The 13,785-nt window shown below is 38.8% G+C and overlaps 1 protein-coding gene across 6 annotated transcripts in view; it reads left to right on the top strand.

The window, feature by feature from the left end:
• Window positions 1–13,785, top strand: part of ADAMTSL1 (ADAMTS like 1) — a 481,138-nt gene that overhangs the window by 347,906 nt on the left and 119,447 nt on the right. For all 6 annotated transcript variants that reach the window (XM_066987715.1, XM_066987719.1, XM_066987716.1 and 3 more), the window contains 3 exons: window positions 1,503–1,577; window positions 4,551–4,708; window positions 12,279–12,390. In XM_066987715.1, coding sequence (XP_066843816.1) covers window positions 1,503–1,577; window positions 4,551–4,708; window positions 12,279–12,390 — 345 coding nt within the window. The remainder of the gene's footprint in view (window positions 1–1,502; window positions 1,578–4,550; window positions 4,709–12,278; window positions 12,391–13,785) is intronic.

The raw sequence follows: 13,785 nt of genomic DNA, 5'->3' as shown, positions 1-13,785 counted from the left end.
AAGAAGCCACAGAGGTATATGGGTATTTCACCCGATACAGCTCTCCAGTGTAAGAGTGTCAGAAGTGCCTATGGCACATGACTGAGTTTAAAATTTAAGAGGGTTCTACTTCATGTATTTGAAATATTGTAGGTTTGGATGAATGAACATGTTATTTTAAAGTCCCTGTTTCCTGTAGTTTTCCATTTTCCTGTTGCCTCTCTTTACTCTTCAACTTAAAATGACAAAATTAGTAACTACTTTGCTGATAAATGAGAATCCTGATTTGTCTAGGTTGGAATAGTTTTCCTACTTTGGTCTGGTTTCTTTTCAGAAGGTTATAGTCCCAGCCCATATTGGATGAAAGGTGCTGCACTTGTATTGGTTGAATTAGCCTTACCTGACAAAATAGCACACTGCTTTGAATGTGGAGCTACAGCTCCCGTTAGTGGGGATTACATGACAGATGTGAGCACAGTTCTAATGAACAGATAGTGAAAGTGTCTTTGTTCCTCTCACATATACCACCTCCTCCAGAGACGTTAGAAATGTGTGCTTTTTCTCTCCCAAGTTGTAGTAATAGGAGAAGGAGGCAGAGAGGGCAGGGAAAGGTGAATGAACAATTTAAGCCAGCAAGTTAGTCCATGTCAGTGCACTCTGGGCATCCAGTCCACTACCCAAGCACAGAATTTGGCATAGGTCTGTAGTATCATGTCACACCTTCCATTCCTGTCTCCCTTCAGGACGTTACTAAGGTTGCTGCCTCTTCAGAAATGCTGACTTAACTGACCTTCACAGCAGTGTGCAACAGGCAGCTAGTTCACTTGTCAGTTTAGCTCCAGTTGCAAAGCTCCCAAGGGCTTCATAGGTGTACCCTTAGGTCTTGCTCTAAGACATATTCACATGATAAATATTTCTGTTTATATTCTGTTTTCATATTCATGACCTCTGTTTTTTCCAGGGACTTTCTGATGGTGGGATGGAAAGGGAAGCAGAATTATAGGGATTCTAGTCATTATAATAAAAGGTGTGAATGGGACGGCATGCCTAAGGGCAGTGGGAGATCACCATATCACATGGGCAGAGTCATGGAGAAGCTGTGGAGTTCAACTGGGAAAGAGTCAGCTGAAGGAAGTAGTTTGATTAAACATGAAAATACACCTAGGCTTCTCCGCTTCAACATAAACACTAATTCAGAAGCATTGGAAGGTGTTTAAGTGGAGCCATTGCAAAACAGAGAGCTATCGGTTACTTTTGAAATCCAGAAATGTTTGTGAAGGAGATGCGAATAAAGAAAATCAACATGTTTGTGTTCTTTTAAGTAGAAGGTTTTAAACTGTATTTAACAGCAGGGTTCTTTTTCAGAAGATTTTTAATGTTCTCCCACAATTTATAGGTGTTATTTTTCATCATTCCAGAAGCTGTTCTTCTGACTTCCTTTTAAGCACTTATTTTATTGGTTATTTGGTAATTGATGAGAATTTCTCTGTTTGTTTACTCCATACATTTTGTCTTCCCCACAGTGGATGATACAGTGGTTGCTATTCCCTATGGAAGCAGGCATGTTCGCCTCGTGCTAAAAGGACCTGATCATTTATGTAAGTAGAAAAAGTTAGTGTACATCTGTTTAAGAAAGCCTTGCTAATCCACAGTGCTCTGTTTACAATGAGGTGTCTGGTTTCCCTCTCTCAGATCACTGATTTCAACACAAGGATGAGTCCTGCCCTCAGAAGCTCTCCCCAGACCCAGTTGCATCAGTGGTACATGCTTATTTCAGAGCAGAGCTTGGCCAGCATTGCAGAATCCTTCTCCCTTCCATGATTTTTCCATCATATTTGTTTGCTTATCCTTTGGCTGGCTCTTTTGGTGCCAAGTGCTTTTGTTTAAAATTAATAAAATATATCCCACTGAGTGAAGAAATATTGAGGACAGTAAAATATAAGCTTCCCTACAACTGAGCTTAGCCATCAAACTACTCATGACTTTAACACATGTTTCTGTTATGATAATCTCACTCACTCCTGTAGATACACACACACGCACAGAAAACCACAGTGAGAAGATCAGAAACAGCATGCGCATGTCAAGCCATGCTCTTTAAGAGTGATATTGCTCCAGGGAGTTAAGCCCATTGACTGCTGCTAGCCAGTCACTTGGTAGCTTTAACAGTTTTTCCCTGCTTCTCCTGACAGGGAGTTGTGCATCGCAGCAGCCTCTCTAGGAGAAGAGTCTCAGTATTTGAGAATATTCTGGGAGAGCTGTAGGCAAATCCATTTGTTTCCTGAACAGAGACTCTCAGCAATAGAAGCTCTTACCTTCCAATGCAGTAGCTACTCACAGGCTGCTTCATTTTTCATTGGCAACAAACACAATAGTGTTGGTAAAAGGGATTTGCTGTCAGGAAAAAAATAAAAAAAATAAATAAATAAATCCCCAGGCAGTACTGAATAGTATTTCAAAAGCACCAATTATTGTCAGATAAGTAGGGCTGCCCTTCCCCTTTTCTAAAAGGCAATAATGGCTTTCCTGCAGCATGGACCAGTTAGAGTCCTGCGTGTTTTTCAGTGTAAATACAGTCATTAGTGTAAGCAAAGACATGAAACGCAAAATCATTCCCACTCTCCCCAGACTTCTTTTGCCTAAAGTACTTATATTGAGTAGAAAGATGAGGTGGTTTATCTGTTCAGTGTACACCGCTTGTGTTGAGAAAGCAATAGGTATGCCATAAATCTTTTATGATTGCTTGGATTTAGAGCTGTGAATAAAGACCAGCAAAATACAGGTTATAAACTAAGAAAAAATATATCACGTTTTTCTTAAAAGTTCAAATGCTGCATGTCTTTCACTTTTAAGTGGCCCTTTGGGTCCACCAGTGCTGCTCTAGTATAGCTGTTATGACTTTCCCAGTAAATTATTTGCATTCTTATTTTCTATTCTGTCTTCTTTCTCAATATAGATGTTCTCTACCAAGGTAGAAAAAATTGTTACTTTTATTTTATTTTTTTTCAGTGAAATTGATCTGTAAAACAGCTTAGAGAGAAATGAGATTTCAGCAGGAGAGGCTAATCTAAAGCTGTCTTCACATGCCATATCACATTTCAGGACACAAAAGATTTGAATCAGCGAGGTCTGCCTGAGTCATTGCTTGAGATTTAGATGAACTGCTCTGTGTAAACATGAATAAGTCCAGATACATCTCTTTCTTGTTTCAGATGTCTACATGAATCTTTGTGTTCACCCATCAAAGGATTTTATATATGTATGAGCTATAGTCAGTTTGGGGATGGGAGTATTTTGCCCTGTGAACTTTGGTTGTGGGAGAAGTCAACAGGAGGCCGATTATATATACACAAGTCTTAAAACCATCTTTATCCCTGATGCATGCCGCCCTGTCCAGAAATAAATATAAGGCCAAGTGTATCACAAAAGAAGAGACTAGTCTCACTGAAAACCAAGGAATTCATTAATACAGAGCGAATTCTTAGTGTACTGCCTCAGCAACATCCTTCTTGAATTAATTCCCATGACCCACCCTGAAAAGCAGCCTAATTACTGCTATTATCTTTCCTCTAATTAACAACTTAATACATTCTGATAAAACTATTTCTTCTTTTTACTCTCTCTCAAAATGTGGTTCCATCAGATTAATACTTTTCCCCCATCTAATTCAGATTTTCTCTTAGTTGCCTTTCTTTGTAGGAGATTTTGTATATAACTTCACAAATACATGCGGAAGGATTACAACTTTGCAATCCTTCATGATGAAATGCATTTTGAATAACTAATAATGAAACAGCTTACTAGTAAACATGTTTTAGGGCATAATCTGGAGCTGGTGGGGAGGCTAACTAGATGATGGAACAGGTCCACTGTCTTAATTGTTGGTTTCCATTTAATAAATCATTTGATGTGCTTAGTATGATTCAGTACCAAACAGTATCTGAATTAATGCCCTTTGGGTATGTGGTGGGGAGAGCTGTAAACACACAGAGAGCCAGAGGGAGAGCTTAGCACACCCTATTCCTTCCTATTATGTTGGATGGATCAGACTACTTCTGGAGGAGAGGCAGGATTGCTGTTCTGATCTTTCCTTCCTGGCCATCCTGCTTTCAGTTAATTGTCATTGCAACATGTGGTCAGTGACCCACCTTTGAACTGAGAGTGAGAAGAGCAACTACTCCAGCACTCATGGAGGAAGGTCTGAGGCATGCTCCATGTAGGAGTGTTGCTTAAAGGGAGTAAGTTAAACAGCAGCAAATATGCCTAACTAGGAATGGATTAATATGTCTGGAAGAGAGTAAAAAAATGCCCAGTGGGTAAGGAAATAGATATGTAGCTAGAAATCTGGGGGCTGAGCAACACCAAAAAGTGGAAGGAGGAGGAAAAAATACAAAGGGATGTATGGAAATGTGAATAAACTGTGGAAAAGAAAAGAGAAGCTACATTATCACTAATTTAGGAGGGAAATCTGCATCACCACAATTTTCTTTTCATCTTTTTATCTACTCTATCTTTCTGTTATTTCAAATTATAATGCCCTACTTTCCTGTTAATTTGTTTATATTTGCCAGATTTGGAAACCAAGACTCTCCAAGGTGTGAAGGGTGAAAACAACCTCAGTTCCACAGGTTCCTTCATTGTGGACAATTCTAGCATCGATTTCCAGACGTTTCCTGACAAGGAGATACTGAGAATATCTGGGCCTCTCACTGCAGACTTCACTGTCAAGGTGAGGCTCATCAACCAAATACACTTCATAAAACAATATAAAATGACACAAGATGTGGTAGAAAGATGAGCAACAATTCTTGAGAACTTAATTTTTCAGTAGGTATTTACCACAAAGTCTAGTCCAGGTTAGTTCTTGAACTTTACATTAAATTCCTCATAGTTAAATATCTGATGAAGGCTTTACTGGGTACTCCTCAGAAGAGACTGAGTATATGAAGAGAAAAGCATATTCAATGAATGCTGTACAGAGAAAAGATGAACTCATTACAAGAAAATGGAGATTACTTTATGTACTGTTTGAAGCTTGCTTAGTTTGTGACAAAAAGAAAGAAAGTCCATCTCTTTGGTCCATAATTTGTGAAGTTTATGGCAGTGTAATTACACAGAAGACTGTAGGAGTGGAGAATGAGGTCCCCAAGCTCAAAAATAAGTGGGATGACTTTGGTTGAGAAGTCATGGTGTCATTCTGAAGTTCTGCTTTGTGTTGCACTGGTAATAAGAGTCAGATCGTTTCCTCCCATCAGACCATTTCTATTCTTCCAGGTAATATAAAACACATTGCTGGAAGCAGTGCACACATTCTGTAGGAAAACACACATACAAAAATGAGCTTTGGGGAATTACAATAAAATAAATCCTTTTCCAGCAGGTCCAAGGAACCTGAAGGATTTCAGCTGTAAAATTGTAAAACCTGTATCATGTCCAGACTACATAAATTTTTCACCTTGGACCCCTGAGGCAGATGACATTTGCTTTAACCTAGAGACAATGAAAGCTATAAGCTTGAAGAGTAAACTGGAAAATTAAGTAGGTAATGGGATTGGGTTAAACTGTACTGGCCTGGAATGCGTTAGCTTTGGTAGCAGAGCCCTGTGGACTGCCCTCTAGCCCTCTTGGTATGACAGCAGCCCAAAAATCAAGCAGAAGTTATCAAAACCGGTTCACAGAGAGAAGCCTGACCTGAAGAATGCATTCCTTCTGTGCTTGCAGATCAGAACGAATATGCCTCAGTGAAACAGATGCTGGTCAACTCAAAATGTCTAAAACACTATATTATGGATTATATCCAGATGATGAAAATTAGAATGATGTAAACAGTACTGCTTACTTTACATTATGTATACCGGCTACAGATTTAAGGCAGCCTGTCTAGTTATAACATACCTGTTGTGGACATCATCATGTAGACCAACATCCTTGAAATGATAATGGGAAGGACAGAAGGGCTGGACTGTGGTCCTGGTATTTACACTGTTCTCTTGATAAGGGGGAAAATAGCTTTATCTCTTGGAGCATACATTTCCTTCTCTACCAAAACAAGGTAAAGTACATTTCTGAAAAAACAGATGAAAGGCTTCACTGTGGTGCTGGCAAGCTTCCCTTACACAGCAGGATGTCTTTGGTGTCAAGATTTACTTGCCTGGAAAACAGCAACTTTTATGCAAACAGATCTAGATGGATTTTTAGATGTATTAGAACTCAGAGGTAATGTAGGCTGGCTTCTCTCAAGTAGAGTTACTGCTGGGGTTAGGATTTTGGCCAGTCATTGTCTAACAGGCCATAGCTAAGACAGAAGTCAATACTGGATGTGGAGTTACATAGAACTCTTGTGGTATCCAGACAACTCTTATCTCAGTTGTGATCTAGGACTGGCAAAAAATGCTGGTGAGAGAAATGCATTTGATTATAGTCCAGGTTAGCAAAAGAAAATAAGGCTGGGGCTCAGCCTAGACTTCCTGGGATCTGCAGGGGCATGCAGAAAATTGTGCATGTGCAGGCAGCCAGCTGGCAAATGCTGATGGGTCCTGTCAGGCTAGGGCCAGGACTGGATTAAATAATCTCTTTTGAACCAAGAGCAAGGAGTGATTTACCCTGTGGAATGAAGAAATTACTTCAGTGTTGCCTTTGGGGCTAAGGCTGAAAAATGCAAATTTGCTCTAGCAACAAGAACTTACTTTTTTGTTTGTGGTTGGTTTATTGCTGAATTTTAGAGATACTGGGGTTGAAGACAGTGAGGGTCTTCTGTGTCCTTTAGTTCTGATGCTGACAAAGGTTTCCAGAGAAGGTTGTGTCTCATAGCTAGGAGAAGGCTGCAGGTGACACACAAAGTGACAAAGGACCTAGTCCTGCAAGCCCTGATAGATGGAGGTTAGGATGGTGCTCCTACGAGTAGATGAGCTAGAGTTAAGACTCTGCACACAGAAATAGTAAGAGTTAAAATTTATTTGTGACTGAGTCAAGTTTTGTGTCATCAATGGCAAATGACCAAAGCACTTTGCTGCATCTAGGAGAGCTCATTGGAATATGGTCCTTTCATCATAAAACTGTACTACCTCTTGAGATACGTGACCTGCCTGAGGTCACTTCTGTAGAGTGACGGTTGGACCTAACAGGAAGCAAATCTATAATGTGCTCTGCCTCACTGGCTTTTATCAACTTAAGCTTGCATTCAGAAGTCTGTGTGTTTTGTTTTGTTGTTGTTGTTGTTTGTTTGTTTTGAGTAACCATAAATACGACATATTACAGCATCTTTATTTCTGTTTTTTCTCCTGTTATGGCAAATGTGGCAAAATTTATGGGAAGCCATGTAGCAATCTTCTGAAAATAATGTATAGATTCTGTTTCATACCCACCTTTGTTTCCTGTTCAATAAAAATGATCTCTTTGAATAGCTCTTAGAAAATGATTATTCTCCTAATCTGCATATTCCACCTAATATACACATTCCACATAAAAGGTATTGGAACTTCAATACTAGGTCAAACAAAAAGTCTGCTTCACTCAGGTTTCTGTTTCAGAGAAGGACTGGTTCCAGCTACTGCAAGAAAGAGTGCAAGGAATAGTAAGTGCCATAGTTAAAGATAATCTATAATCTGCACTATAGATTAAGGTAGCATGCTCAAAGTTGCATTCTCTTAACCTTGGAGCATGCCTTTGGTGCTGCAGAGCTCTTTCCATAGATGAGGGGGTGTTATAGGTAGTATGCACAGAAGAAATGCAGCAGTGCTGGTTCTAGTATGTTTGGAGTTGCCCTTGGTGCTGTGGAATAACTTTGGTCTCGTTTAAGAAGCTCCTGCTTATGTTGTATTTAGTAGTGGATTCTGTACAGATTATTGTAGCTGATAGCAGCAGTAGCTGAGACAATAGGCTTCATTGCTGCCAGCTGTCCTGGCCAATTTATTGCACTGATTTTCTGCCTGGTTCCTAGGGAAGGGTTTGAGAAAAGACGTAAACCTTGAAAACTTTCTGTTTCAGTTTTGTGAGAGATTTGGTCTAAAGACTTTTTAATAGGCATCCTACTCACGTAAAGGAACACAGCTTAATCTAAGGTTGGAGCATGGTGAGCAAGTTTGTTTCAGAGATGCTTTCCATAGTTCATAGTAAACTGGTGATAATGTAATTTCACTGTGATTTCTCTGGCTGATGTAGAGGCTGGATTGAGAAGCAGCAGAGGGAGCTGTCTTCTATTTAAAAACACCCCCAAAAAGCAGCTGACCCAACGCAGGACTGTCATGATCAAGGGACATGAATCCAGAAATGGACAGTACACGTTCCCTGGATTTCAAAGGCAAAGGTCCCTTTAGCACTCCAGGGGAATTAAAAGGCAAGCTCAGAAGAATCATGGTACAGTACTGCGTTACTGTGTTACACAGTATACTTGAAAACTTTCAGCATCTCTATGTGTTACATGTTATTTGAAACAAATCTATATAATTATTTTCCCTTGCTCCTTTTTCTGCTTCATAAACAAAATATGAACAGCAACAAATCTCTTGCACTTCATCATTCTTTTTCAATGTAAGATGTTGCTACACAAAAACAGGAATATTAAAGCACTCTAAGCAGATAAAACATCATACAAAAACTGTGCTTTTACTGACATGAAAGCACAAAATTACATATGCCACAGGAGGATAGTTCTCCACACCCTCATTCCCAGTTTCTTCGTGTGTTACTTAGAAGACTTCAACAGTGAACTTAGCACTGATAAATTAAACCTACTGATTTGAGAGTTGGCACTTGCAAAAAGTATTTGTAATAATAATGTGGAAAAAAACATTAGAACTTTCTTAATAAGCAAGTTGGCCTGGAGTTTGATCATAATATACTAAATCAAATTTCGTTAAGACAAAAGATAGTATGCAATAATAATTCCCTTTCCCTGTCCTTCAGTTTGTGACACATACACACACAAGAAATAAATGATATCATTTCCCCTCCCTCAACACAACAGTTTCACTAGATGTGAATGTACTACTTAATATGCTTATTGTGATTTAACACTACAATTAACATTAATAATTGCATGGTTATCCCTCCTTTTTATAAACTGCTGTTTAAATTTCACAACCACCAAAGCTGACTTAGTGCAGTTTTGTAGGCCAGGCTATTGTATTCTTCAGCAAACATAAACAAATGCTTCAGGCCTATGCAGCCAAAATCAAACATGGGAGGGTTGGGTTTGGTGGTTGTTTTTATGGGGTAGAATTTTTTGTTTTTTTATTTTTTGGCATCTTTATGTGAACTGATTGAATTTAAGGGCTATAGAAAAAGCTTAACACAATACAAAGGAGAAATCAGTTTCATGGTCACAGACAGGTCAGAATGATTCAGAAACATTATGATGCCTTTTTATTCCATCTCTGTGGTGCTATTTTAAATGGTCATTTACAAAATCAGTTATAAAAAGCAGGGTATAAGCTATGATTTTTTAACGCTCTTTCTACAAGAAAAAGATATCTCTAGCTGCTAGTTACAGTGCTCTATACAGCTATTTTCTGTTAGATAGTCTGATTACTGCAATTTGAACCAAATCTTATAAGACTGTTGATATCCTGGGTCTTATGAAGTGATGAGGGCTGCTCTGATGTTTTGAATACTCCTAAGTCTTCTGAAACCCAGAAGTCAGGGATGCTTCCCGGTGGGTTGCAATGCACAAATGCAAGGCTGAGTGCTCTATAAGATGAGTATTGTTGTTGTTAGCTATTAATATGTTTAGATAGAATTGTATTTGCAAAGACAATGAATGATTGCCATTTTCTCTGATTTAGTGACCTAGGGATGCAAAATTCACTGTTAGCTAGAGGACTTCTTCAGCACTGGCCTTTCTCATAGTGTTTCTCCTTTCTCATGTTGTTGCAAATACTGCAAGGGTCAAAAATTTCACCATACTACAGATCTGAGTATTTCAATGTGTCGAAGTTGGCCCTCTGCAGCAAAAATGTCTTAAAGCATATAACTATCAAGTCTTACTTTGAGTCTTGCAAGGCTCAGGCTGATGTTTTACCCTGGATCAAGATCTTAGCTTTAGCAAACTGTTAAACAAAATTAAAAAAAAAAAAAAAAAGACATTTTTGCTGTATGGAATCACCATATATTGTTCTTCTTCTGCTTACAGTACTCCTTAAAAAAATACACAATACTGTGCCTGCTTCTTTCACTTGTTTCTTTTGTATCATTTTAGATCATGGCTGCAGTTCATTATAATTCTTTCCCACCTATGTTGTTATCATGGCTGTATGAGTGACTTCCACTTTGGGCTGGAAAAGATGTACATCTGTCTTTTCTCTGTGTCAAAACAGACAGATAATTTTGCAGACACACAGGAATAGTCTGCAGGGGGAGGAATGCTTCTGTCTTTCTGATTTTTTTATGTGAACCATTTTTCATCCCCATCCTTTTATAGCAGGCTCTGTGTGAGCTTTTAGTTGGTTCTTCATGATTCACTGAAGACCCTACTGCTGAGTATATCTTCTGAGTTATAAGAATCACTGATGATCTTTAAAAAACGAAGAGTAAGAGCAAAATTCTCCCCAGTGAACTCTTTTTCTGCACATTCAGATCAGAGACCTTCTTCCAGCACAGTAGAATATTTTTCCCTGAAGTGCATAAGGCTTTCACAAGCCCAGAAAGACCCTTCTCAAGTGTGTGATTAATGCACCATCCCCACATAAGGAATTAGATATCCTGTTTCTGACACACAGACTCAAAATGATATTAATCCATACAAAAAGCCTCCCATTTGCTGAAGAAGCTGTATTGCTACAGCTGTATTTTTTTTTTTTAGTTTGGGGAGTTTACGTCACTGTTTACTCAAATTAGAAAAGGGCAGCCTTAGTCACAGTGAGCCAGATTTCTTTCAGTCTTCAACATATCCTGCAATATTTTCATCTTCTTCCTTCTCTTTGAGATTTACTTTGATTTGTAATCATATTTCTGTCCATCTACAGAGGAAAAAAAAAAAAAACAAACAACCCAGATTACGCTGTTCGGTTCAATTTGTCATATTTTTACTTCTGTTTCACAGTGTAGTCTTTGATGATGTCTCTCAGCTTTTGGAAAGAGTGAAAATGACGGACAGATTGAAAAACGGTGTTTCCAAAACAGGGCAACTGGTTGAAAATCCAGGAAAAAAGGCAGTAATGAAACATTTTAAGTTGTCTGAGAAAAAGAACAGGGAGAAGTGCTGAGAGCAGGAGTACTGAACTGGGGAAGGATCCATATTTTCTGCCAATGATTTGTCAGTTTTCAGTCCTGCATTTTCACCATGTCAGTGATGCAGAGATGTCCAAGCAACACATCATACCCTAGGACAAATTATCAACTGGGAGAGGTTTTAGCAGCATTACTGTTCATTCCCGTACATCCGTTCAAGAGCATAGAGGTAGAAGCAAGGGCTGCCCTGCAGAGATTTTGGAGTCCCTATAACTGTATTAAAGAGTACAGCTATCAAGCAGGAAGGATTGTTTCTGAGCAAGGTACAAGAGGAGCTGCTTTAGCAAACAAATCTTTTCTTATTTTATTCTGTGCACCTCCAACTCTGGTTTACAAAGGAAATCCATTTGGCACAGAAGGTACTGGGGGCATTGAGAAGCTCAGATGGTTTAAAAGTTGCCAGTACTTGCAGACTTCGGAGACAGTTTTCTGAACAAGCTCTTGGCTCCAGCCAAAAGTCCACACCTGTGACTGAAAGGACCATTTTTGCAGCCAAAACAAAGTAAGCAGAAGGACTGTCTTATAATGACAATGCCACAAAGAAGAATGAAAAAGAGACCTCACCTCAGAAACAATAACAACAAAAAAAAGTCTGGAATTAGAATTTTTATACTTTTCTATTTCTCACACCACAGCTTCTCATTTTTATCCTCGGTATCTAGTATACATGGTTTCAGAAGGTATTTGGGGAACATTAAGGATCTAAATCCCATGTCAGTGTGGCAGGGAGAGCCAGTAGATAGTGGTAGGTGATCTGATGGAACAAAAATCAGTCCACATCCCCCCATGTTTGATAGCACTAGCCATGCATTTACCTCTTCTTTATTTCAGAACGTGGTCTCAGAGGGTCAGAACTACCTCTATTGACCATGCCTGGGCAATTTATTTGTATTTTGTGGCAAAGATTTTCCCACCAATCTATGCTCTGCTTTATGCATCTCACTTTCCTATGGCAAAGTTCCTCTGGTACTTATGTAGCTGCAAGATGCTCCATAGCTGCAAGATACATATGGCAGAATAATTCTACTTGATATTAATATCAAGTTCACTCTTTGTTGTTACATCTTTTTCAGATCCGTTATGCTGGTGCTGCTGACAGTTCGGTCCAGTTTATGTTCTATCAGCCTATCATTCACCGATGGAGGGAAACTGATTTTTTCCCTTGTTCAGCATCCTGTGGAGGAGGTAACAACTTACCATTGTCTTCCAGAAACAGTTATTTGCATGCAAGATCTTTTCCAGCTTTTGAGATGAGATTTAGACCCTTAAAATAGGTAAAAATCTGTGCATAAATGTAGTTATACCTAAAGAAGGGAGGGATGTAGTAACAATAGTAGTAGCCTTTGCATTATTTAGCATCATACTAGCTCTGTACGTTATACATATGGATATCCGCATGATTGCATGTCATGGTACAGCTGTCAAACATAAAGGGCTCATGGGATTTGGGCCCACTTTGGAATCACAGGATTTGTCCTTTCTCCATTTCCACCCATCCCCACCAGCAGCTTTATTTCTCTGACCTGAAACTGAATGCAAGAATCTCAGCGCCCAAGAAATTTCAGCTTTTCATTTTTCTTTTTGCTTTAGGCTTCTGAGTTTATGTTTGACAATACTGGTTATCCTCAGTTTCCCACTATACATGGTAGTAGGGAAAGACATATTTGTTCAATGTCTGCTAGATTGCGCTAGCATTTTCAGGGTATCTGGAGAAGATACCATCTAATAGGATGCATGCAAGTTTTTGCATTACATGTTAACATATTCTGTGACAAGTCAGTAGGAGTTCTGGAACTATGGAAGTCATCAGTATTAGTGACTACTCATCTTTTGATCCAGCCTTTGCCAATATAAATTCCAATAAGAGCAATAACATCAGCAACAAGGTGAAAGACAAGCTGCAGTTTTCAGTAGATGGTAATAAGGCACGATGATATTGCTATGTGTAAGTTTGGCATGATGATTTTTCCTAGGAAGTTATGCAAATTTACTATTTCACTTTCTGGTTATATTTTTCTACTTCTTGTTCTGACAATACTAATTAAATTTGATACAAGGGGAATAAATTATTGCTGGTAAACCCACAAAAGAAGGGTAACACTCCCTTTCCTCTTGGAGAATTGAGATCCTTCTGGAAATAAGAGATTGTTGGTACAGTCTTACTCTTGTGGTGTCCTATGAAGAAGACACAGAAAGAAGGGAAAGAAGGAAAAGATTCTCTCTGGATCAGAGAGAAAAGCAAGACAAACATTTGCAGGTTAGGTATTTGAAGTGTAAGAGATATAGACACCCACCACACAGAGTGGCAGAGCTTCTGGTATCTAATGATGTGTCCCATGTAGGACTGCAAATTCTCTGGACACCTTGTTGTGTTCTGTTTGTGGTTTGTTTTGTTTTTTTTTTTTCTTTGTTGTTGTTTTTTCTTTGTTTTTTTTGTTTGTTTGTTTTTTCAGAAGTGACCTTAAAAAAGTTATTCCTCATGTGTACTTAATCATTTTTTTTTCTTCCTGAATCATGTAATTTACCTGTAATTCCATCAGGTCAGGACCACTCCATTTTTGTGCAGTGTAACGAATGTTA

Source organism: Anser cygnoides, chromosome Z (assembly GCF_040182565.1).
Source record: "Anser cygnoides isolate HZ-2024a breed goose chromosome Z, Taihu_goose_T2T_genome, whole genome shotgun sequence".
Taxonomy (NCBI): domain Eukaryota; kingdom Metazoa; phylum Chordata; class Aves; order Anseriformes; family Anatidae; genus Anser; species Anser cygnoides.
The sequence above is the reverse complement of the archived record's forward strand: the minus strand, read 5'-3'. Positions and strand labels throughout refer to the sequence as shown.